This window comes from Oreochromis aureus, linkage group 3 (assembly GCF_013358895.1).
Source record: "Oreochromis aureus strain Israel breed Guangdong linkage group 3, ZZ_aureus, whole genome shotgun sequence".
Classification (NCBI taxonomy): Eukaryota; Metazoa; Chordata; class Actinopteri; order Cichliformes; family Cichlidae; genus Oreochromis; species Oreochromis aureus.
The window spans coordinates 37,431,940-37,457,734 of NC_052944.1; the positions used below are offsets into that span (position 1 = coordinate 37,431,940).

At 41.6% G+C, this 25,795-nt stretch overlaps 2 protein-coding genes and 17 non-coding genes across 21 annotated transcripts in view; 17 read left to right on the top strand and 2 right to left on the bottom strand.

Annotated features, from left to right (window-relative positions):
• Nucleotides 1–663: 663 nt before the first annotated feature.
• trnal-aag lies at nt 664–745 on the top strand. Its single transcript has one exon. It is a non-coding gene; the product is annotated as a tRNA-Leu (tRNA).
• A 478-nt stretch (nt 746–1,223) lies between these two features.
• trnae-uuc lies at nt 1,224–1,295 on the top strand. Its single transcript has one exon. It is a non-coding gene; the product is annotated as a tRNA-Glu (tRNA).
• A 734-nt stretch (nt 1,296–2,029) lies between these two features.
• trnal-uag lies at nt 2,030–2,110 on the top strand. Its single transcript has one exon. It is a non-coding gene; the product is annotated as a tRNA-Leu (tRNA).
• Nucleotides 2,111–3,097: 987 nt separating this feature from the next.
• trnal-aag lies at nt 3,098–3,179 on the top strand. Its single transcript has one exon. It is a non-coding gene; the product is annotated as a tRNA-Leu (tRNA).
• Nucleotides 3,180–3,660: 481 nt separating this feature from the next.
• trnae-uuc lies at nt 3,661–3,732 on the top strand. Its single transcript has one exon. It is a non-coding gene; the product is annotated as a tRNA-Glu (tRNA).
• Nucleotides 3,733–4,468: 736 nt separating this feature from the next.
• trnal-uag lies at nt 4,469–4,549 on the top strand. The gene has a single exon. It is a non-coding gene; the product is annotated as a tRNA-Leu (tRNA).
• Nucleotides 4,550–5,533: 984 nt separating this feature from the next.
• On the top strand, nt 5,534–5,615 carry trnal-aag. Its single transcript has one exon. It is a non-coding gene; the product is annotated as a tRNA-Leu (tRNA).
• A 470-nt stretch (nt 5,616–6,085) lies between these two features.
• Nucleotides 6,086–6,157, top strand: trnae-uuc. Its single transcript has one exon. It is a non-coding gene; the product is annotated as a tRNA-Glu (tRNA).
• A 733-nt stretch (nt 6,158–6,890) lies between these two features.
• Nucleotides 6,891–6,970, top strand: trnal-uag. Its single transcript has one exon. It is a non-coding gene; the product is annotated as a tRNA-Leu (tRNA).
• Nucleotides 6,971–7,951: 981 nt separating this feature from the next.
• trnal-aag lies at nt 7,952–8,033 on the top strand. The gene has a single exon. It is a non-coding gene; the product is annotated as a tRNA-Leu (tRNA).
• Nucleotides 8,034–8,506: 473 nt separating this feature from the next.
• trnae-uuc lies at nt 8,507–8,578 on the top strand. The gene has a single exon. It is a non-coding gene; the product is annotated as a tRNA-Glu (tRNA).
• A 736-nt stretch (nt 8,579–9,314) lies between these two features.
• trnal-uag lies at nt 9,315–9,396 on the top strand. The gene has a single exon. It is a non-coding gene; the product is annotated as a tRNA-Leu (tRNA).
• A 986-nt stretch (nt 9,397–10,382) lies between these two features.
• trnal-aag lies at nt 10,383–10,464 on the top strand. The gene has a single exon. It is a non-coding gene; the product is annotated as a tRNA-Leu (tRNA).
• Nucleotides 10,465–10,944: 480 nt separating this feature from the next.
• On the top strand, nt 10,945–11,016 carry trnae-uuc. Its single transcript has one exon. It is a non-coding gene; the product is annotated as a tRNA-Glu (tRNA).
• Nucleotides 11,017–11,750: 734 nt separating this feature from the next.
• On the top strand, nt 11,751–11,829 carry trnal-uag. Its single transcript has one exon. It is a non-coding gene; the product is annotated as a tRNA-Leu (tRNA).
• A 987-nt stretch (nt 11,830–12,816) lies between these two features.
• On the top strand, nt 12,817–12,897 carry trnal-aag. The gene has a single exon. It is a non-coding gene; the product is annotated as a tRNA-Leu (tRNA).
• Nucleotides 12,898–13,377: 480 nt separating this feature from the next.
• Nucleotides 13,378–13,449, top strand: trnae-uuc. The gene has a single exon. It is a non-coding gene; the product is annotated as a tRNA-Glu (tRNA).
• Nucleotides 13,450–18,529: 5,080 nt separating this feature from the next.
• Nucleotides 18,530–22,544, bottom strand: LOC116334324 (tripartite motif-containing protein 16-like). Its single transcript, XM_031757736.2, has 3 exons — nt 22,498–22,544; nt 22,259–22,365; nt 18,530–21,858 (listed from the first exon to the last, which is right to left on the bottom strand). Exon 3 carries the CDS (start codon nt 21,823–21,825, stop codon nt 20,281–20,283), a length of 1,545 nt encoding a protein of 514 aa, XP_031613596.1. The 5' UTR covers nt 21,826–21,858; nt 22,259–22,365; nt 22,498–22,544; the 3' UTR covers nt 18,530–20,280.
• Nucleotides 22,545–23,909: 1,365 nt separating this feature from the next.
• The window catches only part of col4a5 (collagen, type IV, alpha 5 (Alport syndrome)), an 86,013-nt gene continuing 84,127 nt past the window's right edge, over nt 23,910–25,795 (bottom strand). For all 3 annotated transcript variants that reach the window (XM_039610139.1, XM_039610138.1, XM_039610137.1), the window contains one exon: nt 23,910–25,710. In XM_039610139.1, the coding sequence (XP_039466073.1) occupies nt 25,629–25,710 (82 nt within the window). In that variant the 3' untranslated portion in view covers nt 23,910–25,628. The remainder of the gene's footprint in view (nt 25,711–25,795) is intronic.

The following is a 25,795-nucleotide window of genomic DNA, read 5'->3' on the forward strand; positions in this document are numbered from 1 at the left end:
TCAGTTAAATACCTCTTACAGGAACAAAAGGCAGTACACAGCTCTTTTCACACCTTTGGTCCCCCCACCCCCAAAGAAAGTTTCACACTCCTTGCTACCTCTTACAGTGGAGAAAGAGACAAAAGACTCCCCCCACCCACTCTGGGTCCTTTGTGTGTGAATGCTTCCTCCAACTTCCTGACATACCATCTGTTACCAGTATGAGTGTGAGAGACATGCTAAAATCCAGTGGCACCAAGGTATTATACAATCAAATAATGTGATTATACATAAATAAAAGAAATTCTTCTGCAAAAGTCATTTATAACGTGCAGATGTTTCATGTCTTTTATTAACAGTCTCATTACTGACTGGGTAGTGGACTTCCCGCATGCCACTCAAGTGTGCTTCAAGTCCACCGCATTGTAAGGTGTTAGGTTGTGTGGTCTACGGATCTGGGTTCAGACTCCAGGCTCCTCATACATGTGGGTTGAAACCCTATTGCTGCAATAAGATTTTAACCAGGGCAGGCAGATGCTATTGTATCCAAAAACATTCAGGCAAGTATTAAACATGTTCTTCTACAACAGTAAGAGCATTACTGAATGTTCTGGGCATCTAGTTTGTGTTGCACTTTTTCAATTTTACTGTCTAGATTTTTGCGATGAGGTTCTTGGTCGCAGTGGTAGCATGACCGAGCGGTCTAAGGTGCTGGATTAAGGCTCCAGTCTCTTCGGAGGCGTGGGTTCGAGTCCCACTGCTGCCATAGTGTTCTAACGGCAATGTTCTTTTCGTTTTGGCTCCATCCCTACCAATAAATTGTAAGGGCTGCAGTGGAAATCAAATCTTTTGTAGAATGTCTGTCAAGTCCAAACATGCAGGAATCTCATCCAGAGCAATTCTTCCAAACCATATTAGTCAGGGTGCTGTAAAGTCGTTTACGACTTGCATGTATTCGTGTCTTTTTATTCACGGTGTCATCACTGACTAGTTAGTGGACTTCCCCGCATGCCACTCAAGTGTGCTTCAAGTCCAGTCCACTCCCTTGTAAAGTGCTTTTGACCAGAACCTGCAACCGCTGGAGAACTGATTAAGGTGCTGCTATGTTGGTCTCACCAAGGCTGCAGAGTGAGAAGACTGTCCTTGACTTCATGACAGTGGAGCACTCCCATATAGTCTAGCGATTAGAATTCCTGGTTCTCACCCAGGAACACGGCAGTGACAGTGGCGCAGTACTTAACCAGTCCCATATGGTCTAGCGGTTAGGATTCCTGGTTTTCACCCAGGCGGTCCGGGTTCAACTCCCGGTATGGGAACATGTCTTTAATGTGGCCCAAAGCCAATGTGTTCTTTGCGCTAATCCTGGCTGAAGTCAACCATCAGGCAAAGCAACAAACCTCTGGCTAAGCACATGGTATAAAACAGCCAACTGTTCAGATCAGGACTCTACAGTCCAGTAACTTTCAATGATGAAGATGTACACATCCTGGACAAGCAGGGGAGTCTAGGTGGAAAGCAAACGACCATCTTTAAACCAAGGGAGGGGAATTAAGGGTACATCTTTCACCATCTTACAATGCTTGACTCTCATTCCTTGACTCTCTGTGAATGGTAATCCTGCCTGTTGATCAGTGGTTATGACAAGTTGCATATCGACAATGATGAAACTGAGCCAAGAGCCCATTGTTAGTCAGGGTTGATGAACAGTTTGGCGTATTATGTACATGTACTCTTTATAAAGTTGGGAGACTCGTTCCACTTTGTATTGCACATTTTCAAGCTCTAATATTTCGCTGCTGTATCGGTAGTGTGGTTGTGTCGTCTCACGGATCTGGGTGAAGAGTCCAGTCTCCTCACACGTGTGGGTTGAAATCCCATTGCTGCAATAAGATTTTAACCAGAATAGGCAGATATTTTTGTATCCAAAAAGTATTAAACATGTTTTTCTACAACAGTAAGAGCATTACTGAATGTTCTGGGGTTCTATTTTGTGTTGCACTTTTTCAATTTTTACTGTCTAGATTTTTGCAATGAGCTTCTTACTCGCGATGGTAGCATGACCGAGCGGTCTAAGGTGCTGGATTTAGGCTCCAGTCTCTTCGGGGCGTGGGTTCGAATCCCACTGCTGCCATAGCCTTCAGGTTCTTTTTGTGTTTGTCCCATGCCTTACCAATAAATTCTACGGGATGCAGTGGAAATCAAATCTGTTACAGAATGTCCGTCAAGTGCAAACATGCAGCAATGTCATCAAGAGCAATTCTTCCAAACCACATTAGTCAGGGTGCTGTTAAGTGTTGTGGAAGTTGTCCATTCAATAAAGCCTGCACACAAGCGGTGATCGGTAGCTAGCATTCTTTAATAAAAGAAGAACGGACACCAAGCTTGGTGAGGGAATGCATCATCGCGGGGCAAACAATGGGCAGTGTCCCTAACTGAGCCTAGCATGGCCTTCAGTTAAATACCTCTTACAGGAACAAAAGGCAGTACACAGCTCTTTTCACACCTTTGGTCCCCCCCACCCCCAAAGAAAGTTTCACACTCCCTTGCTACCTCTTACAGTGGAGAAAGAGACAAAGACTCCCCCCACCCACTCTGGGTCCTTTGTGTGTGAATGCTTCCCTCCAACTTCCTGACATACCATCTGTTACCAGTATGAGTGTGAGAGACATGCTAAAATCCAGTGGCACCAAGGTATTATACAATAAAATAATGTGATTATACATAAATAAAAGAAATTCTTCTGCAAAAGTCATTTATAACGTGCAGATGTTTCATGTCTTTTTATTAACAGTCTCATTACTGACTGGGTAGTGGACTTCCCCGCATGCCACTCAAGTGTGCTTCAAGTCCACCGCATTGTAAGGTGTTAGGTTGTGTGGTCTACGGATCTGGGTTCAGACTCCAGGCTCCTCATACATGTGGGTTGAAACCCTATTGCTGCAATAAGATTTTAACCAGGGCAGGCAGATGCTATTGTATCCAAAAACATTCAGGCAAGTATTAAACATGTTCTTCTACAACAGTAAGAGCATTACTGAATGTTCTGGGCATCTAGTTTGTGTTGCACTTTTTCAATTTTTACTGTCTAGATTTTTGCGATGAGGTTCTTGGTCGCAGTGGTAGCATGACCGAGCGGTCTAAGGTGCTGGATTAAGGCTCCAGTCTCTTCGGAGGCGTGGGTTCGAGTCCCACTGCTGCCATAGTGTTCTAACGGCAATGTTCTTTTCGTTTTGGCTCCATCCCCTACCAATAAATTGTAAGGGCTGCAGTGGAAATCAAATCTTTTGTAGAATGTCTGTCAAGTCCAAACATGCAGGAATCTCATCCAGAGCAATTCTTCCAAACCATATTAGTCAGGGTGCTGTAAAGTCGTTTACGACTTGCATGTATTTCGTGTCTTTTATTCACGGTGTCATCACTGACTAGTTAGTGGACTTCCCCGCATGCCACTCAAGTGTGCTTCAAGTCCAGTCCACTCCCTTGTAAAGTGCTTTTGACCAGAACCTGCAACCGCTGGAGAACTGATTAAGGTGTGCTGCTATGTTGGTCTCACCAAGGCTGCAGAGTGAGAAGACTGTCCTTGACTTCATGACAGTGGAGCACTCCCATATAGTCTAGCGATTAGAATTCCTGGTTCTCACCCAGGAACACGGCAGTGACAGTGGCGCAGTACTTAACCAGTCCCATATGGTCTAGCGGTTAGGATTCCTGGTTTTCACCCAGGCGGTCCGGGTTCAACTCCCGGTATGGGAACATGTCTTTAATGTGGCCCCAAAGCCAATGTGTTCTTTTGCGCTAATCCTGGCTGAAGTCAACCATCAGGCAAAGCAACAAACCTCTGGCTAAGCACATGGTATAAAACAGCCAACTGTTCAGATCAGGACTCTACAGTCCAGTAACTTTCAATGATGAAGATGTACACATCCTGGACAAGCAGGGAGTCTAGGTGGAAAGCAAACGACCATCTTTAAACCAAGGGAGGGGGAATTAAGGGTACATCTTTCACCATCTTACAATGCTTGACTCTCATTCCTTGACTCTCTGTGAATGGTAATCCTGCCTGTTGATCAGTGGTTATGACAAGTTGCATATCGACAATGATGAAACTGAGCCAAGAGCCCATTGTTAGTCAGGGTTGATGAACAGTTTGGCGTATTATGTACATGTACTCTTTATAAAGTTGGGGAGACTCGTTCCACTTTGTATTGCACATTTTCAAGCTCTAATATTTCGCTGCTGTATCGGTAGTGTGGTTGTGTCGTCTCACGGATCTGGGTGAAGAGTCCAGTCTCCTCACACGTGTGGGTTGAAATCCCATTGCTGCAATAAGATTTTAACCAGAATAGGCAGATATTTTTGTATCCAAAAGTATTAAACATGTTTTTCTACAACAGTAAGAGCATTACTGAATGTTCTGGGGTTCTATTTTGTGTTGCACTTTTTCAATTTTTACTGTCTAGATTTTTGCAATGAGCTTCTTACTCGCGATGGTAGCATGACCGAGCGGTCTAAGGTGCTGGATTTAGGCTCCAGTCTCTTCGGGGCGTGGGTTCGAATCCCACTGCTGCCATAGCCTTCAGGTTCTTTTTGTGTTTGTCCCATGCCTTACCAATAAATTCTACGGGATGCAGTGGAAATCAAATCTGTTACAGAATGTCCGTCAAGTGCAAACATGCAGCAATGTCATCAAGAGCAATTCTTCCAAACCACATTAGTCAGGGTGCTGTTAAGTGTTGTGGAAGTTGTCCATTCAATAAAGCCTGCACACAAGCGGTGATCGGTAGCTAGCATTCTTTAATAAAAGAAGAACGGACACCAAGCTTGGTGAGGGAATGCATCATCAGCGGGGCAAACAATGGGCAGTGTCCCTAACTGAGCCTAGCATGGCCTTCAGTTAAATACCTCTTACAGGAACAAAAGGCAGTACACAGCTCTTTTCACACCTTTGGTCCCCCCACCCCAAAGAAAGTTTCACACTCCCTTGCTACCTCTTACAGTGGAGAAAGAGACAAAAGACTCCCCCCACCCACTCTGGGTCCTTTGTGTGTGAATGCTTCCTCCAACTTCCTGACATACCATCTGTTACCAGTATGAGTGTGAGAGACATGCTAAAATCCAGTGGCACCAAGGTATTATACAATCAAATAATGTGATTATACATAAATAAAAGAAATTCTTCTGCAAAAGTCATTTATAACGTGCAGATGTTTCATGTCTTTTATTAACAGTCTCATTACTGACTGGGTAGTGGACTTCCCCGCATGCCACTCAAGTGTGCTTCAAGTCCACCGCATTGTAAGGTGTTAGGTTGTGTGGTCTACGGATCTGGGTTCAGACTCCAGGCTCCTCATACATGTGGGTTGAAACCCTATTGCTGCAATAAGATTTTAACCAGGGCAGGCAGATGCTATTGTATCCAAAAACATTCAGGCAAGTATTAAACATGTTCTTCTACAACAGTAAGAGCATTACTGAATGTTCTGGGCATCTAGTTTGTGTTGCACTTTTTCAATTTTACTGTCTAGATTTTTGCGATGGGGTTCTTGGTCGCAGTGGTAGCATGACCGAGCGGTCTAAGGTGCTGGATTAAGGCTCCAGTCTCTTCGGAGGCGTGGGTTCGAATCCCACTGCTGCCATAGTGTTCTAACGGCAATGTTCTTTTCGTTTTGGCTCCATCCCTACCAATAAATTGTAAGGGCTGCAGTGGAAATCAAATCTTTTGTAGAATGTCTGTCAAGTCCAAACATGCAGGAATCTCATCCAGAGCAATTCTTCCAAACCATATTAGTCAGGGTGCTGTAAAGTCGTTTACGACTTGCATGTATTCGTGTCTTTTTATTCACGGTGTCATCACTGACTAGTTAGTGGACTTCCCGCATGCCACTCAAGTGTGCTTCAAGTCCAGTCCACTCCCTTGTAAAGTGCTTTTGACCAGAACCTGCAACCGCTGGAGAACTGATTAAGGTGCTGCTATGTTGGTCTCACCAAGGCTGCAGAGTGAGAAGACTGTCCTTGACTTCATGACAGTGGAGCACTCCCATATAGTCTAGCGATTAGAATTCCTGGTTCTCACCCAGGAACACGGCAGTGACAGTGGCGCACTACTTCCCATATGGTCTAGCGGTTAGGATTCCTGGTTTTCACCCAGGCGGTCCGGGTTCAACTCCCGGTATGGGAACATGTCTTTAATGTGGCCCAAAGCCAATGTGTTCTTTGCGCTAATCCTGGCTGAAGTCAACCATCAGGCAAAGCAACAAACCTCTGGCTAAGCACATGGTATAAAACAGCCAACTGTTCAGATCAGGACTCTACAGTCCAGTAACTTTCAATGATGAAGATGTACACATCCTGGACAAGCAGGGGAGTCTAGGTGGAAAGCAAACGACCATCTTTAAACCAAGGGAGGGGAATTAAGGGTACATCTTTCACCATCTTACAATGCTTGACTCTCATTCCTTGACTCTCTGTGAATGGTAATCCTGCCTGTTGATCAGTGGTTATGACAAGTTGCATATCGACAATGATGAAACTGAGCCAAGAGCCCATTGTTAGTCAGGGTTGATGAACAGTTTGGCGTATTATGTACATGTACTCTTTATAAAGTTGGGAGACTCGTTCCACTTTGTATTGCACATTTTCAAGCTCTAATATTTCGCTGCTGTATCGGTAGTGTGGTTGTGTCGTCACGGATCTGGGTGAAGAGTCCAGTCTCCTCACACGTGTGGGTTGAAATCCCATTGCTGCAATAAGATTTTAACCAGAATAGGCAGATATTTTTGTATCCAAAAAGTATTAAACATGTTTTTCTACAACAGTAAGAGCATTACTGAATGTTCTGGGGTTCTATTTTGTGTTGCACTTTTTCAATTTTTACTGTCTAGATTTTTGCAATGAGCTTCTTACTACTTAATGGTAGCATGACCGAGCGGTCTAAGGTGCTGGATTTAGGCTCCAGTCTCTTGGGGCGTGGGTTCGAATCCCACTGCTGCCATAGCCTTCAGGTTCTTTTTGTGTTTGTCCCATGCCTTACCAATAAATTCTACGGGATGCAGTGGAAATCAAATCTGTTACAGAATGTCCGTCAAGTGCAAACATGCAGCAATGTCATCAAGAGCAATTCTTCCAAACCACATTAGTCAGGGTGCTGTTAAGTGTTGTGGAAGTTGTCCATTCAATAAAGCCTGCACACAAGCGGTGATCGGTAGCTAGCATTCTTTAATAAAAAGAAGAACGGACACCAAGCTTGGTGAGGGAATGCATCATCGCGGGGCAAACAATGGGCAGTGTCCCTAACTGAGCCTAGCATGGCCTTCAGTTAAATACCTCTTACAGGAACAAAAGGCAGTACACAGCTCTTTTCACACCTTTGGTCCCCCCACCCCCAAAGAAAGTTTCACACTCCTTGCTACCTCTTACAGTGGAGAAAGAGACAAAGACTCCCCCACCCACTCTGGGTCCTTTGTGTGTGAATGCTTCCTCCAACTTCCTGACATACCATCTGTTACCAGTATGAGTGTGAGAGACATGCTAAAATCCAGTGGCACCAAGGTATTATACAATCAAATAATGTGATTATACATAAATAAAAGAAATTCTTCTGCAAAAGTCATTTATAACGTGCAGATGTTTCATGTCTTTTATTAACAGTCTCATTACTGACTGGGTAGTGGACTTCCCGCATGCCACTCAAGTGTGCTTCAAGTCCACCGCATTGTAAGGTGTTAGGTTGTGTGGTCTACGGATCTGGGTTCAGACTCCAGGCTCCTCATACATGTGGGTTGAAACCCTATTGCTGCAATAAGATTTTAACCAGGGCAGGCAGATGCTATTGTATCCAAAAACATTCAGGCAAGTATTAAACATGTTCTTCTACAACAGTAAGAGCATTACTGAATGTTCTGGGCATCTAGTTTGTGTTGCACTTTTTCAATTTTACTGTCTAGATTTTTGCGATGAGGTTCTTGGTCATAATGGTAGCATGACCGAGCGGTCTAAGGTGCTGGATTAAGGCTCCAGTCTCTTCGGAGGCGTGGGTTCGAGTCCCACTGCTGCCATAGTGTTCTAACGGCAATGTTCTTTTCGTTTTGGCTCCATCCCCTACCAATAAATTGTAAGGGCTGCAGTGGAAATCAAATCTTTTGTAGAATGTCTGTCAAGTCCAAACATGCAGGAATCTCATCCAGAGCAATTCTTCCAAACCATATTAGTCAGGGTGCTGTAAAGTCGTTTACGACTTGCATGTATTTCGTGTCTTTTTATTCACGGTGTCATCACTGACTAGTTAGTGGACTTCCCCGCATGCCACTCAAGTGTGCTTCAAGTCCAGTCCACTCCCTTGTAAAGTGCTTTTGACCAGAACCTGCAACCGCTGGAGAACTGATTAAGGTGCTGCTATGTTGGTCTCACCAAGGCTGCAGAGTGAGAAGACTGTCCTTGACTTCATGACAGTGGAGCACTCCCATATAGTCTAGCGATTAGAATTCCTGGTTCTCACCCAGGAACACGGCAGTGACAGTGGCGCACTACTTCCCATATGGTCTAGCGGTTAGGATTCCTGGTTTTCACCCAGGCGGTCCGGGTTCAACTCCCGGTATGGGAACATGTCTTTAATGTGGCCCAAAGCCAATGTGTTCTTTGCGCTAATCCTGGCTGAAGTCAACCATCAGGCAAAGCAACAAACCTCTGGCTAAGCACATGGTATAAAACAGCCAACTGTTCAGATCAGGACTCTACAGTCCAGTAACTTTCAATGATGAAGATGTACACATCCTGGACAAGCAGGGGAGTCTAGGTGGAAAGCAAACGACCATCTTTAAACCAAGGGAGGGGAATTAAGGGTACATCTTTCACCATCTTACAATGCTTGACTCTCATTCCTTGACTCTCTGTGAATGGTAATCCTGCCTGTTGATCAGTGGTTATGACAAGCTGCATATATCGACAATGATGAAACTGAGCCAAGAGCCCATTGTTAGTCAGGGTTGATGAACAGTTTGGCGTATTATGTACATGTACTCTTTATAAAGTTGGGGAGACTCGTTCCACTTTGTATTGCACATTTTCAAGCTCTAATATTTCGCTGCTGTATCGGTAGTGTGGTTGTGTCGTCTACGGATCTGGGTGAAGAGTCCAGTCTCCTCACACGTGTGGGTTGAAATCCCATTGCTGCAATAAGATTTTAACCAGAATAGGCAGATATTTTTGTATCCAAAAAGTATTAAACATGTTTTTCTACAACAGTAAGAGCATTACTGAATGTTCTGGGGTTCTATTTTGTGTTGCACTTTTTCAATTTTTACTGTCTAGATTTTTGCAATGAGCTTCTTACTCGCGATGGTAGCATGACCGAGCGGTCTAAGGTGCTGGATTTAGGCTCCAGTCTCTTCGGGGGCGTGGGTTCGAATCCCACTGCTGCCATAGCCTTCAGGTTCTTTTTGTGTTTGTCCCATGCCTTACCAATAAATTCTACGGGATGCAGTGGAAATCAAATCTGTTACAGAATGTCCGTCAAGTGCAAACATGCAGCAATGTCATCAAGAGCAATTCTTCCAAACCACATTAGTCAGGGTGCTGTTAAGTGTTGTGGAGGTTGTCCATTCAATAAAGCCTGCACACAAGCGGTGATCGGTAGCTAGCATTCTTTAATAAAAAGAAGAACAGACACCAAGCTTGGTGAGGGAATGCATCATCGCGGGGCAAACAATGGGCAGTGTCCCTAACTGAGCCTAGCATGGCCTTCAGTTAAATACCTCTTACAGGAACAAAAGGCAGTACACAGCTCTTTTCACACCTTTGGTCCCCCCCCCCCCCAAAGAAAGTTTCACACTCCCTTGCTACCTCTTACAGTGGAGAAAGAGACAAAAGACTCCCCCACTCTGGGTCCTTTGTGTGTGAATGTTTCCCTCCAACTTCCTGACATACCATCTGTTACCAGTATGAGTGTGAGAGACATGCTAAAATCCAGTGGCACCAAGGTATTATACAATCAAATAATGTGATTATACATAAATAAAAGAAATTCTTCTGCAAAAGTCATTTATAACGTGCAGATGTTTCATGTCTTTTTATTAACAGTCTCATTACTGACTGGGTAGTGGACTTCCCCGCATGCCACTCAAGTGTGCTTCAAGTCCACCGCATTGTAAGGTGTTAGGTTGTGTGGTCTACGGATCTGGGTTCAGACTCCAGGCTCCTCATACATGTGGGTTGAAACCCTATTGCTGCAATAAGATTTTAACCAGGGCAGGCAGATGCTATTGTATCCAAAAACATTCAGGCAAGTATTAAACATGTTCTTCTACAACAGTAAGAGCATTACTGAATGTTCTGGGCATCTAGTTTGTGTTGCACTTTTTCAATTTTTACTGTCTAGATTTTTTTGCGATGGGGTTCTTGGTCTTAATGGTAGCATGACCGAGCGGTCTAAGGTGCTGGATTAAGGCTCTAGTCTCTTCGGAGGCGTGGGTTCGAGTCCCACTGCTGCCATAGTGTTCTAACGGCAATGTTCTTTTCGTTTTGGCTCCATCCCCTACCAATAAATTGTAAGGGCTGCAGTGGAAATCAAATCTTTTGTAGAATGTCTGTCAAGTCCAAACATGCAGGAATCTCATCCAGAGCAATTCTTCCAAACCATATTAGTCAGGGTGCTGTAAAGTCGTTTACGACTTGCATGTATTTCGTGTCTTTTTATTCACGGTGTCATCACTGACTAGTTAGTGGACTTCCCCGCATGCCACTCAAGTGTGCTTCAAGTCCAGTCCACTCCCTTGTAAAGTGCTTTTGACCAGAACCTGCAACCGCTGGAGAACTGATTAAGGTGCTGCTATGTTGGTCTCACCAAGGCTGCAGAGTGAGAAGACTGTCCTTGACTTCATGACAGTGGAGCACTCCCATATAGTCTAGCGATTAGAATTCCTGGTTCTCACCCAGGAACACGGCAGTGACAGTGGCGCAGTACTTAACCAGTCCCATATGGTCTAGCGGTTAGGATTCCTGGTTTTCACCCAGGCGGTCCGGGTTCAACTCCCGGTATGGGAACATGTCTTTAATGTGGCCCAAAGCCAATGTGTTCTTTGCGCTAATCCTGGCTGAAGTCAACCATCAGGCAAAGCAACAAACCTCTGGCTAAGCACATGGTATAAAACAGCCAACTGTTCAGATCAGGACTCTACAGTCCAGTAACTTTCAAGGATGAAGATGTACACATCCTGGACAAGCAGAGGAGTCTAGGTGGAAAGCAAACGACCATCTTTAAACCAAGGGAGGGGAATTAAGGGTACATCTTTCACCATCTTACAATGCTTGACTCTCATTCCTTGACTCTCTGTGAATGGTAATCCTGCCTGTTGATCAGTGGTTATGACAAGTTGCATATCGACAATGATGAAACTGAGCCAAGAGCCCATTGTTAGTCAGGGTTGATGAACAGTTTGGCGTATTATGTACATGTACTCTTTATAAAGTTGGGGAGACTCGTTCCACTTTGTATTGCACATTTTCAAGCTCTAATATTTCGCTGCTGTATCGGTAGTGTGGTTGTGTCGTCTCACGGATCTGGGTGAAGAGTCCAGTCTCCTCACACGTGTGGGTTGAAATCCCATTGCTGCAATAAGATTTTAACCAGAATAGGCAGATATTTTTGTATCCAAAAAGTATTAAACATGTTTTCTACAACAGTAAGAGCATTACTGAATGTTCTGGGGTTCTATTTTGTGTTGCACTTTTTCAATTTTTACTGTCTAGATTTTTGCAATGAGCTTCTTACTCGCGATGGTAGCATGACCGAGCGGTCTAAGGTGCTGGATTTAGGCTCCAGTCTCTTGGGCGTGGGTTCGAATCCCACTGCTGCCATAGCCTTCAGGTTCTTTTTGTGTTTGTCCCATGCCTTACCAATAAATTCTACGGGATGCAGTGGAAATCAAATCTGTTACAGAATGTCCATCAAGTGCAAACATGCAGGAATGTCATCAAGAGCAATTCTTCCAAACCACATTAGTCAGGGTGCTGTTAAGTGTTGTGGAGGTTGTCCATTCAATAAAGCCTGCACACAAGCGGTGATCGGTAGCTAGCATTCTTTAATAAAAGAAGAACAGACACCAAGCTTGGTGAGGGAATGCATCATCATCGGGGCAAACAATGGGCAGTGTCCCTAACTGAGCCTAGCATGGCCTTCAGTTAAATACCTCTTACAGGAACAAAAGGCAGTACACAGCTCTTTTCACACCTTTGGTCCCCCCACCCCCAAAGAAAGTTTCACACTCCCTTGCTACCTCTTACAGTGGAGAAAGAGACAAAAGACTCCCCCCACCCACTCTGGGTCCTTTGTGTGTGTGAATGCTTCCTCCAACTTCCTGACATACCATCTGTTACCAGTATGAGTGTGAGAGACATGCTAAAATCCAGTGGCACCAAGGTATTATACAATCAAATAATGTGATTATACATAAATAAAAGAAATTCTTCTGCAAAAGTCATTTATAACGTGCAGATGTTTCATGTCTTTTTATTAACAGTCTCATTACTGACTGGGTAGTGGACTTCCCGCATGCCACTCAAGTGTGCTTCAAGTCCACCGCATTGTAAGGTGTTAGGTTGTGTGGTCTACGGATCTGGGTTCAGACTCCAGGCTCCTCATACATGTGGGTTGAAACCCTATTGCTGCAATAAGATTTTAACCAGGGCAGGCAGATGCTATTGTATCCAAAACATTCAGGCAAGTATTAAACATGTTCTTCTACAACAGTAAGAGCATTACTGAATGTTCTGGGCATCTAGTTTGTGTTGCACTTTTTCAATTTTTACTGTCTAGATTTTTGCGATGGGGTTCTTGGTCGCAATGGTAGCATGACCGAGCGGTCTAAGGTGCTGGATTAAGGCTCCAGTCTCTCGGAGGCGTGGGTTCGAATCCCACTGCTGCCATAGTGTTCTAACGGCAATGTTCTTTTCGTTTTGGCTCCATCCCCTACCAATAAATTGTAAGGGCTGCAGTGGAAATCAAATCTTTTGTAGAATGTCTGTCAAGTCCAAACATGCAGGAATCTCATCCAGAGCAATTCTTCCAAACCATATTAGTCAGGGTGCTGTAAAGTCGTTTACGACTTGCATGTATATTCGTGTCTTTTTATTCACGGTGTCATCACTGACTAGTTAGTGGACTTCCCGCATGCCACTCAAGTGTGCTTCAAGTCCAGTCCACTCCCTTGTAAAGTGCTTTTGACCAGAACCTGCAACCGCTGGAGAACTGATTAAGGTGCTGCTATGTTGGTCTCACCAAGGCTGCAGAGTGAGAAGACTGTCCTTGACTTCATGACAGTGGAGCACTCCCATATAGTCTAGCGATTAGAATTCCTGGTTCTCACCCAGGAACACGGCAGTGACAGTGGCGCAGTACTTAACCAGTCCCATATGGTCTAGCGGTTAGGATTCCTGGTTTTCACCCAGGCGGTCCGGGTTCAACTCCCGGTATGGGAACATGTCTTTAATGTGGCCCAAAGCCAATGTGTTCTTTGCGCTAATCCTGGCTGAAGTCAACCATCAGGCAAAGCAACAAACCTCTGGCTAAGCACATGGTATAAAACAGCCAACTGTTCAGATCAGGGGCCCGTTCTTCGTACCTCGCTAAGTAAATTAGCCGGATTTGAATGTTGACGATTTCGCATGATCTTGGATCGTTCGGTTCTCCGAAGCTCATCTGGGACTTGCTGTCATAGCAACAGATCCGTAAGCGTAAACCTGCTCGGGAGCAGGTTTACTTTATGTAAACAGGATTAGATCGCGCCACTCAGGTATGTCCGCTGCAGTTATATGAAAGCAAGAGCGATATTTCGCCACTGTTTTACCATAAATAAATATTATCAATGTAACTAAAGATAATGCAGCATTTGATTCTTTTATTGATTCCATACAGATACATACAGATCATTTCCGAAAAAAAGGGAAATGTACTATTAATCATTCTATTACATGTAGTAGATCATGTCAGATGTAATTCATATTTTAGAGTAGTAATAGTAAATTACTACGTGCAATCAAGATGAGAGACCACGACTATAAAAGCGAAGGTGGAGTTGGGAAGTCTGTTGCAGCCATGTCCTGTCCGTTTGTACGCGAGCAAGGAAGGTGCAAGATTGATAAGGAGAGTTTACAGAATTTAGCGTATATTGCGGGATAGACAGGATCCTTTAGCTCAGCGACGGTGTGCTCATAGAGAGATATCGATTCTCCGTGAGGGTATTATTTACTTTTCTCTCTCTCTCTCTCTCTCTCTCTCTCTCTATATATATATATACTTACTGTACTGTATATACTTACTCCCGACTTACTGTGCATGCTTCAGTCACCCTTGCATGGGAACAGGTAAAAGTGATGGAGTGTTATGTCAAACACACACAAAAAACCCACAATGTCAATAAATGTCACAGTACAAAAAGGGGTGTGACGAGGGGTGCAGGACCACCACCTGTCTTTATTTGCTCTGCCCTTTTCTTGGTTGCTGTTATAAACAAACAAACAGATTATTCCAGGGTCTCTTGTCATAGACTAAAAGCAATATAAGTGATAAATATTACCATTCTGTGGAATATTCTTATATTTCACTTTTACTTTTTCCCATGTTCTAGTGGGTCCTGTTGTGGCTCTAATGTGAAAGAGGATATGATGTAATATAATATAATGTGGTATAATATAATATCACATGATATAATGTAATATCATGGATCACTTACGAGTTTGATTTGTCAGCAACTTTCTGCCAGCCCTCTCTCCTTGCTTTTGCAGCCTTTGCAGTGTTCCCCTGCGTTTTAATTAAACTCTGAAACTCCTGATATCCCTCAATCAAGAGTTCTTGGTCTGCTGCCGTGAAATACTGTGCGCGCTCCTTCGACATCTTCGCCGACCAATCACAGGGTTGCCGATCAATGTTTCTACTATCGATGCGTAGCCCCTTTTAAGCCACCCAGTGATCTCAGATTACTTCATCCAGCTATACTAATCGTCAACAACAGGTGTGTTCAGAGAACCGGATTAGCGAGCTCAAAGTTAGCGCGATGATTTGATCTTGGATGTGTCATTTGATCTTGGATGTGTCATTTGATCTTGGATGTAGTAAGCGAGGTACGAAGAACGGGCCCCAGGACTCTACAGTCCAGTAACTTTCAATGATGAAGATGTACACATCCTGGACAAGCAGGGGAGTCTAGGTGGAAAGCAAACGACCATCTTTAAACCAAGGGAGGGGGAATTAAGGGTACATCTTTCACCATCTTACAATGCTTGACTCTCATTCCTTGACTCTCTGTGAATGGTAATCCTGCCTGTTGATCAGTGGTTATGACAAGTTGCATATCGACAATGATGAAACTGAGCCAAGAGCCCATTGTTAGTCAGGGTTGATGAACAGTTTGGCGTATTATGTACATGTACTCTTTATAAAGTTGGGGAGACTCGTTCCACTTTGTATTGCACATTTTCAAGCTCTAATATTTCGCTGCTGTATCGGTAGTGTGGTTGTGTCGTCTACGGATCTGGGTGAAGAGTCCAGTCTCCTCACACGTGTGGGTTGAAATCCCATTGCTGCAATAAGATTTTAACCAGAATAGGCAGATATTTTTGTATCCAAAAAGTATTAAACATGTTTTTCTACAAAAGTAAGAGCATTACTGAATGTTCTGGGCTTTATCATTTATAACTTGCAGGTATTTCGTGTCTTTTTATTCACAGTCTCATCACTGACTGCTTTTTGGACCACTGCAGCCCTTACAATTTATTGTTCCCCAGTCTTTACCACACAGACGAAGGTCCACAGTCACAAAGATGCTCTCTGAAACATCTGGACACCCCTGCACCTCTTGAAACTCCATTGTTCCACTGAAGAAAAAGTACTCCACTCTGGCGCATAGAAAACCTCTCAGGTGGGGTCTGCTTGTTATGCCAATAATCTTGGAAACCATCAGGACCATCAAGGTTAAAGTTTTTTTCTGGTTTTTTGCTTCAGTCGCCACCAGCAATGGCCTTAATTTGGGTTGACGATTGTCCAGTGTCTAGACGGACCGCCAATTCAGTGCTAGTGACTTTTTTTGGGACATTTATGTCTTCCAATTGCCAAACCCTCAGGATCATTTAATACATTTTTTTTTCAAGAAATTCCAAATGCCTGTTTTACTGCGTCCCACCTCAGCTGCAATGGCATGCTAGGAGAGACCCTGTTTCTGCAGTTCAACAACCCATCCCCATTCCAAAAGGGAAAGATTTTTTTGCCTTTTTCCATTAGAACAGTTTGACTACCTGACAGAAAATGACAATGAATCCATATTTTTGTACAAATTTGGCCTTTTAAAGGCATGTGGTCTTAAACTTTTAATCAGCTATATAACAGCCTGTTTCAGTTTAAGCATTGTTTTCAGTAAATTGTTTGCTTAGAAAAATGTTTTGTCTCACTCCCATTTCTTCTTGTTGCATGTTGAAGCTCTACTTGGAACCTTGTTAGATCCAACCATGCAAAATATGATTTTTTGCCATCATTAAAGTGGTCTTAAACTTTTAATCGGGACTGTATGACAGGAGCTACCCAATCATTAAACCGTTCTATTATACTGATCACAGTACAGTGAGGGAGATTCTATGGCACAATGTTGAGTTTGTGTCTGACCTACACTGGAAAATTACTTTCCATGTGGGATACTAAAATTATCCGAAATGTGCCAGATATCTATTAAAATCGTGTTTATTTATGGTGGCAAGTATGAAGGCTATAATAAGGTGTTTGCCATATTAAAAGATTTTCAGTTTATGGAAGATTGAAAATAGGAGAGGTGATGCCTTCTGGGAAAAACTTAATACATATAATGTGACTACTTGTTTTCCCTTTTGAAAATATTGTGGATGTTTTTACTTTGACTGTCTGCATTCCCCAGTTTTTTCCCTTGTTTTTCTTCACAGTTTTGTTTTACATCTGGCTCGAAGGACCAATTTAAATGACAGGGGATTTCCTTAAATCACCCTGCCGTTCTTCAGCTGAGACGTCTGAGTTAGAAAACACAACACTGCAGTTCTTCTTTTACTCGCGAGGGCAGCCATTTAACACAGGATCTGCCCCTATTGACTGTCCGCGTCCTTTATTTATACAAGATTGATCTGTGTGTGTGTGTGTGTGTGTGTGTGTGTGTGTGTGTGTGTGTGTGTGTGTGTGTGTGTGTGTGCAAAGGTAACAACGTCATTCAGAGCAGCGGGTTTTTCCCCTTCTCTACATTTGCATGTTCTTGTAAAAGAGTTGAGCTTCCTCTTCTCTACATCTAAATGTTCAGAACAACAGGAAGCGGTTAGTATCTGCATAAGTTCATCACACAAGTTACTAGGTGAAAAGTCATATAGACATGTGCTTAATGATGAATTAAGGAATACATTTCATAGAGCTGATCACATATATACAATATTCTCTTAACATATGTGTACAAAAATGATAATAGTTTAAAAAAGCCTCAGACAAGAAAAAACTGTCACTGTGCGTTTCAGGTTTTATACTAGTGTGTCATACATTTTTTTGTTCCGTAACCCCATCAACTTTTTTTCTATATATTTCAATTATGCATGTGAAGTGGCTCAGGTCTGTTCCTGGCCTCGTTTTCAGTGTAACGTACATTTATAAATAAGATCCCAAGCATGGGAACATCTCAGGATCCCCCAAGAAGACCTGGAACACATAATTTGGCTTAAGGTCTTCTGGAGTTGCTATGCCTTGTTATCTGAGGCATATAATGAGAAGCACCAAGTCTACTTTAGAGGACATATTTTTTGGTTAGATGTAGGACGAGATCATCATCGGGATTAAAATCATAGTTCATTAACAACACTCAGCATTTCTTTGTGTAACCAGCTCAACAAAAACTAAAAGCCATATTAGAATTAGTATCACAAGTGCAATAACATTTGCTGTGGCCTGGGCTCCTTCATCACAAAAACCACTGACATTTTTTTTTTTTTTTTTGCCCTAAGCATCAATAAGCATAAATTTGTGCTGAAACGTTTAGATAGGGTGAGTATTTGGTGTAAACACCATTAAAGGATGGAACCATCTTGCCTCGTATCAAAAGTTCAGGTCGTTGTTGTTTATGTAACGGTGTGGGTGATTTTTCTTTTGACACCCTTGGTACCAATTGAACATCATGTAAAAACATCACAACCCATCTGATTACTACTGGTGACCATCTTCTTATAGATGCTTCAAACGGAAGGATAATACACCATGTCACAAGGCTCTGATCATTTCAAACTGGTTCCTTGAAGATGAAACCAGATTCACATCATGGATGTGATTCTGAAGCAACTGTGTGATGCTCTCGTGTCAATATGGATCAAAATCTCTGAGGAATGTTTCCGGCACCTCTGTGAAATTGTACCATGAGTAAGGTAAAAACAGACTCATTTAAATAGTAGTAAGTCATAAACAAATCCAGTAAACCGATAAATAAATGAGTGTTAAAATCTATGTATTCACTTTAGTTATTCAGTTCAGTTCCTATAATGACTGCACACAAATTCTTTAGAATGGCTTTAAAATTACAAAACTTTATTTATGGTATTAATTCACTTTTTCTCATCACCAAAGCAATCTTTCTATTACGTTATAGACTTTGTCACATTCCATACAGACTGTAAAATAAGTCAGCATTTTTGAAGATTATACAAACCATTTTATATTATACACCTTTTTCAGGGTCAAACTCAAACACTTTTTAAGTATTTTCAAGGTCCATTTTAAAGCTTTTCCAACACATTACCCAAAAAACAATGCATGTTTCACTTCGCATCACCTCAGTAAGATCACGTGAAAATTAAAACAAATCATCCTAGGTTGACTTAAACACCTTTGTTCCCCTTTTGTTAAAACATAGAAAAATGCACCACACAAAAATACTGCAAAAGGAAAAGGTTGCCTATAGTGAATAAACTCAAAACACACATTTCACTTAAAAATTAAGATGTCCAAATGTGAAAAAAAAAACCCAACTTGTTAGAGGTATTCATCTCCTGTTGAAAATAAAAAACAACAGCCACAAAACAGCCACAAATGTTTCTTTCCTATATGACACAAAAAATAAAACTAACTGTAAGATATCTGACTACATCGCTCTCTGTATTATTGTTAAAGTCTTAATTTACCACCTTTAATGTATTTGTACTAATAACATCATGTACAGTAAGACAGGCATGGAGAACAGAACTGACTGGGAGAGGCTTTGAACAAATGACATACTCAGTTCAGTTCAACATATAAGACTAAGAATGCACAAGCATCTATCTAAAACCTATTTATTTAATCTGTCATCTGTGATATTATTATGTACAATTATAATGTATTTTGTTCATCTCCCTTAAATAAACAGGCAGCCTTAAAGTATGAAATATTCATATACGAAAACACATAAATTTGTATATTGCCTCAGTTGGTAATAGTGTCCCACAGGCCTCAATGTGAATTCAAAGCCATTTCTAATGTTTAAGGTGTCTAATGTGTAGGTGCTCACGAGAACAGATTTTGAGTGAAAGTCAGGGAAGCTCAGTAACACAAAAAAGTGGCTATTCTTTGCGCCCATATGGATCAGTCCCTCATATTGCCACTTATTTCATAAATTACCATACCATAACTAACTGCTATACTAGCGTTGCCATATTGCATCACGCGCAATGCATTTCAATAGTTTATCCTGTGAGTTTGCTAGCTAACAAAAAAATAGTAATAATTTTAAAAATTAGAATGTGTAACGTACACATACTCGAAAAATATTTACTAGGACTTATGCAAACTCCCCCATTCTGAAAAGGCGCAAATCATTTTGCAGACCTTTCAGGTGGATTTGGTCGTTGTCTTTTCCATGATTTGTATTTGTCGTTTTCCAGCAAACGCTCATTAAAAACTGCAACCTCCAGGCATGTTATTGCACTCATTCCCGACTGTTCGGGGCGGGTGTCACACACTGAAACAGACACGCAGAGGAGCAAGGCAGCCCAGGTGGAGAAATGGGGGTTTTTTAGACTTTGCGACTCATTTTATTTCTCTATCTGATAAACAACAACAAACAAACAAGCAAAAAACTGTTCAATCAGATAGTCATTTGTTGTTAATGAAATACAGTTACAGTTTCAAGCAGTTTTGAGGTCCACATCTGAAATTCAAGCACTTTTCAAACCTTGAAAAGACAATATTAAAATCCAGTGTTTTCAAGGATTTCAAGCACCCATACAAACCCTTGATATCACATCATAAAAAAATATAACAAATAAAGGCAAAATCAGTTAAACAGTATTTTACTGTATCTCATTTAATGTAGCAGTGGTTGAAGTAAAATACCCCCCCCAAATCCACAGTCCAGCATAGAGCGGTGCAGTGAATGTGGTCTGGACTCTGTGGAGGAGGGTCATGGTGTCAGAGAGGCTGTAGAAGGACAGAATACCTGCTCTGGGATTCATATAGACTCCAATTTTAGAGGAAGAAGGGCCTAAGAGGCGAGTTGTCATGTTGTTGTGTCTGAATTTATAACTGTCCTTGTAACAATCTAATGCCCAAGAATTATTATTGCTTCCAAATGCAGTTTGATCCAGTTTATTCTCATTCTTATATGTTACGGCTACTGAAAGACCTCTCCCTTTCCACTCCACTTCCCAGTAACAAGGTCCAGTCAGACTCTCTTTACTGAGGACCTGCTGCTGGATGGAAAACCTGTCCCTGTTCTTAAGACAGGGATTATCTGGATCTCGAAGCATGTCTGTAACAGTTCTGTTCTGATTAGATAGAGAGAGTTTTAGGTGCAGTGTATCTGGATCCAGCGTGAGTTGACATGCATGTTTTAAAAACTCATCTCTGGTCTTAGGATCGCTTTGTGGCAGCAAAACATCCACTGACCTCACTGCCAGAGAGATCTTCCACAGTTCATCACACAGAAATGCTGTGAGTTTATCTCTGGCTTCTGATATCACCATTTGAAGCCTCTCAAAGTACTTAACCTGACAGATTTTAAAGCTTGGTGAATCTGTAGAGTCAATGAATATGGGCATCATGGAGTACCTGAGTAGAAATTCGGTGTGGTCCTCTGTGTTTGAAAGCTTCTTCAGCTCCTCTTCTTTCGTCCTCAGCTCAGTGATCTCCTGCTCCAGCTTCTTCTGAAGCTCTTTGACTCGACTCATTTCATCTTTCTGCTGGGATCTGATCTGCTGCTTTAAATTTGAGCCGTTTTCTTTGATGAAACTCACCAGCTCATCAACAGTCATCTCAATGTCCTTCACTGCTGTATCAGCAGACAGTTTGATCCCCTCCATCTCTTTCTCAAGCACTCCTTCTTCCTTCTTTCTGGTCTCGATTCTCCGCTGGACTTCTTTCAGAATTACCTCCAGGTCTTTCTCTTTGTCTGTCCTTTCTTTTTCAACTGGAACTGTTTCATGTCCTCTATGTTTATTTATCCAACAGAGACAACAGACACACATTTGATCAGTGCGGCAAAACACCTTCATCACCTCATTGTGAACTGAACAGGTGTTCACTTTCAACACCTTCGAAAAATCTACCAGCTTGTGCTTTTCAAAGGCAGGGGGATCATAGATAGGCTGGAGGTATTTCATTTTCTCTACTAACTCTGCTAACATAGTGTTTTTCACCAGGATAGGCCTCGGTGTGAAAGCCTGTCTGCACTGAGGACAGCTGTGGGTTCCTTTTACATTTTCTGCTTTCCAGTAGGTTTCAATACAGCTCATACAGTAGTTGTGTCCACAGGGAATAGTCACCGGATCCTTGAGTATATCCAGACACACAGCACAGCAGAATTGTCTGTCTTCCATCGTCTGAACTTGTTGTGCCATTACGTGTGCAGAGGTGAATGCCAAACTGTTTCACTGTCAGTGAAGAAGTATGTATCAGGTTAGTCTTCATTTCAGAAAAAGGTGTAGTTTGTGAAACTCGCGCCTCGCGGTCTTAATAAATCTTTTTATTGTTGAGCAGCAAGAACGTAAAGTGGACTGTGGGAACAGGTAAGCTTTTAATTTAGATTTCTGTATTAAGAAGTATTTACAAACATGAAAATAATAGACGCCACAATGAAGAGTGCAACAAGCTGTTACAGTTACTGCAGGAAATACTAAAAAAAAAAAAAAAACAGTCACAAGAGCACCAAGACATATTGTGCAAATTAGAATGAGCAAATGCAACAGAGGTAAAGCTGCAGTCTGACTGGAAATCTAAACCTGACACAGTATACTTCAGGAACAAGTACAAGGAACATGTCTCCTACTTTACCTTCTTTGGAATTACTTTAGTCGACATATAGTGTCTCCTTTAAAGCAGTGGAGCAAGAGATGGTCAGCTATGCAGTCAGATTCAGACAGAGAGGATGGTTGCTTTTCCTAAAGATGACATTCACTGAGTCAGTGACGTGTTTCATTAACACAAAGACAAAGATACAAATTGAAAAGATCTCGAGCGCACCACAGCACTACAATTAAACAAAACAGACTTTGTTCCGAAGCCTCTCTTACCTGCAGACAGGAGTTCACTCACCAGGTCCTAGACAAAGAGAACTTGTCCTTACACCTATTCTTATAAAAGGAGGAAACGTTCTCTTCAGATCACGCCTCCACCCAGATTCCAATTGTCACTTGAAATGTACCATCTTCACCACCGTCTTGGCAGAAAATGTTGCAGAGCAGCTCATTAACAATAACAACATAGTTTTTCAGGGTAGTTGGCACAGGTGAAATTTAATACCTCCACAGGTACGTCATCTGTACCAACTGCCTTTTTGGTCTTTATATATTTGGCAGTATTTACATATGGTTACATATTCGCCATGAGGACTAATATGGGGGTTGTCCTGTTAATATACACTCATCAGCCACTTTATTAGGCATACCTTTTTAGTACTTGATTTTTACCCCCTTTTGTCTTCAGAACTTTCTTAATTCTTCATGCCATAGATTCAAGCTGCTTGGAGGTTTTGGTCATATTGACATGATAACATTAGACAGTTGCTGAATATTTGTCACCTGCATTCATGTCGTCAATCTGTTGTTCTACCACTTCCCAAAAGTGCTCTATTAGCTTGAGATCTGGTGACTGTGAAGGCTATTTGAGTACAGGGAACTCATTGTCATGTTCAAGAAACCAGCCCAAAATGTGCCAAGACAATATCCACTATCCTGAACTGTTGATACAGGGCAGGATGGATCCATGGTTCCATGTGGTTTACACAGAAATTATGACTCTACCATCTGAATTCTGCAACAGAAATCCTCAATGACTAATCAGACCAGGCAACAATTTCTTCCAGTCTTCTTTTGTTTAACTTTGGTGAGTAAAACCCGTCTTTTTCCAAATGACTGTCAAAGATCAAGCCTTTTCTGTCCAAACGCAACCTTAATACAGGCTTTTATAACCTCTTGTCTTGATTATTGCATGATTACTGCAATGCAATGCACTCTTTATCAGAATCAGGCAGGCCTCCGTTGCTCGCCTACAGCTAGTGCAAAACGTGACTGTCCAATTTTCATCTGGCAAGCAAAAGTACATCACTCCAATTTTAGCTTTCCTTCACTGGCTTCCAGTTCGTTTATCAATCCATTTTAAAATCCTTTTATTTGTCTTTAAGTCTCTTAATAATTGTGCCCCATTTTATTTGTCTGAGCTGCTGCACCCATATGTGCCACCTCGTTCTCTCAGGCCAGTGGTATGGTAAATATATATATAGAATATATACAATATGTATATATGTACATACAATCCAATTCAATTACTTTACTGTCACTTGGCACAGAAGGAGAAGTGAGGACTAGTAGATTGTAACTGGCAGCCGAGCCCTTATTTTCTTTTACTTTAAATCTAAATGATCCAGATTGGTGACTTATAAAGAAATCACCCACTTTCTTAGTCATAGTCATTTATGAAGGCAACACTTTGGACATAGTATTTATTTCAGTCTTAAAAGTTTATAACAACTTCCGGATAACATAAAATGGAAACAAAACAACAAAAAGAAAAAAAAAATGCACATTTTTTTAATCGCACCCCAGGCTGACACAATTAGAATTCATAAAAGCAGATTTGAAAAAAAAAAAAAACCACAAAACAAACAAACAATAAAAATCACAGGGAAATATTTCACCCCCCCACCCCAAACAGCTCGCATAGATTTACAGTACATCAGGAATCTGTACGCTCAGACCTGTGTTACCACACCGTGAAGCCTGAACACTTTATCCAATTTGGGATAGATTTTCAAGCCAGGAAAAGTGGATTTGAAAGTGTTGGGAACAAATGCAGCCCCTTCAAACTACATCAGGATCTTTTATAGAAAATCCCAGCACCTGGAAATGTTAAAAAACACCAAAAAATGTCCCTGCTTTCTAATCAAATAGTGAAGAATTAATTTGAATTTCTGAATTTTTTCTGTTTCCCGCGTTGATATTTGAAACAATTTCCAATCATTCAACTAGCTAAAAGCAAATCCACTTTATTGCAGTGGAACAATACAAAAGGTTGAAGCATTGGCATTGTTAATATCACATAAGACTGTTATAGTTTCATGAAAATGGCTGTTTGCGTTCAGTAGTAAGCTTTATTTTTTCATGAAATGCAATGTATGACCATTTCGTGGTTAAAATCAGCAAACAATCTCTCCACAGCCGAATAAAGTTTATATACTTTTTTATCCTCTTTTTTCAAATATATATTTATTATATATAAAATACTGTTTCATTCATAAAAGCCTTACTTTGTACAATATCTGAGTCAACGTGCGTTAAGTGAATGTGTGAGCTAAGAAGAACCTGGAAAATCGCTGTGCATAACAAACAGTTGGTAGTGATTCAAGCTAATACACTAAAAACAAAAGTGTTTTACACAATATACACATTGCATTACTTACAAAAACAAAAAAATAAGCAAAAGAAGGCGATATGGTTAGCAAAGAGTGGGAGAGAGCAGGGTTATTACTACGAAATGTAACGTAAAACAACAGAAAAAATAACAGCGATAAAGACAGGGTGTGCGAATGAAAGGTTGGTAAATTTTTAAAAAAGCAGTCATTCTCACTACAGAAAGCTCATCGTCAGTGCATCTGTCATCATGGATGTTCCGAAGTCAAAGTGCCGATTTGGTAACTGTGAAAACCATCCACTCCTTATCAAAACTAAAATAAAATAAAGAGTTATTCTGTCACATTTTTGCTGCACCAACGTGTCAAACGTAATTTTTGGAAAAAAAAAGGGGGAAAGGGAAAAAAGATTCTTTTGGGAAAGAAGGGAAAAGAAAGAAAAATGCAGTTTTGTTGTCGCACATCCATCGTGGCACCATGAATTGAATATATTCTGCTTTCATTTTGAGGTACTTCTTAAGACAAACAGACTAAATGTAAGATTTGTTTACGTCAGTTTTTTTTTCTTTTTTTTTTTGTCTTTTTCTTTTTTTTTTTAAGCTGTGTTGCACAGTAGCACCATTGTTTTAGTTGTAGTTTGTTTTTCCGGAAGACAATGCACCATTGGAATTCCAACTCATCGTGACTGCCCCCACCCGCTGCCACGCTCGTCTACTGTTCGTCCAATCGTCTCTTGTCATCGATGGGCGTCTCTCCCCCTCCTGGCACTGGTGTGTTTGCTTGGTGGCATGCATGCCGTTACGTGCGCTTCATGCAGACTGCACAGCGGCTCACACGTGTCCGTAGGCTACCTGCCTTGTAGGTCTCAGACTGGGGCTTGCTGTAAGAGCCATAAGTATTAAGATGGTTAAGAGAGGGTTGATTTTAAAGTGGGTCATATAAGTACTGCATTATACACATTCATA

Excerpts from the sequence above, each read along its gene's own strand:
- LOC116334324 (XM_031757736.2), bottom strand. The coding sequence starts at position 21,825 with ATGGCACAACAAGTTCAGACGATGGAAGACAGACAATTCTGCTGTGCT.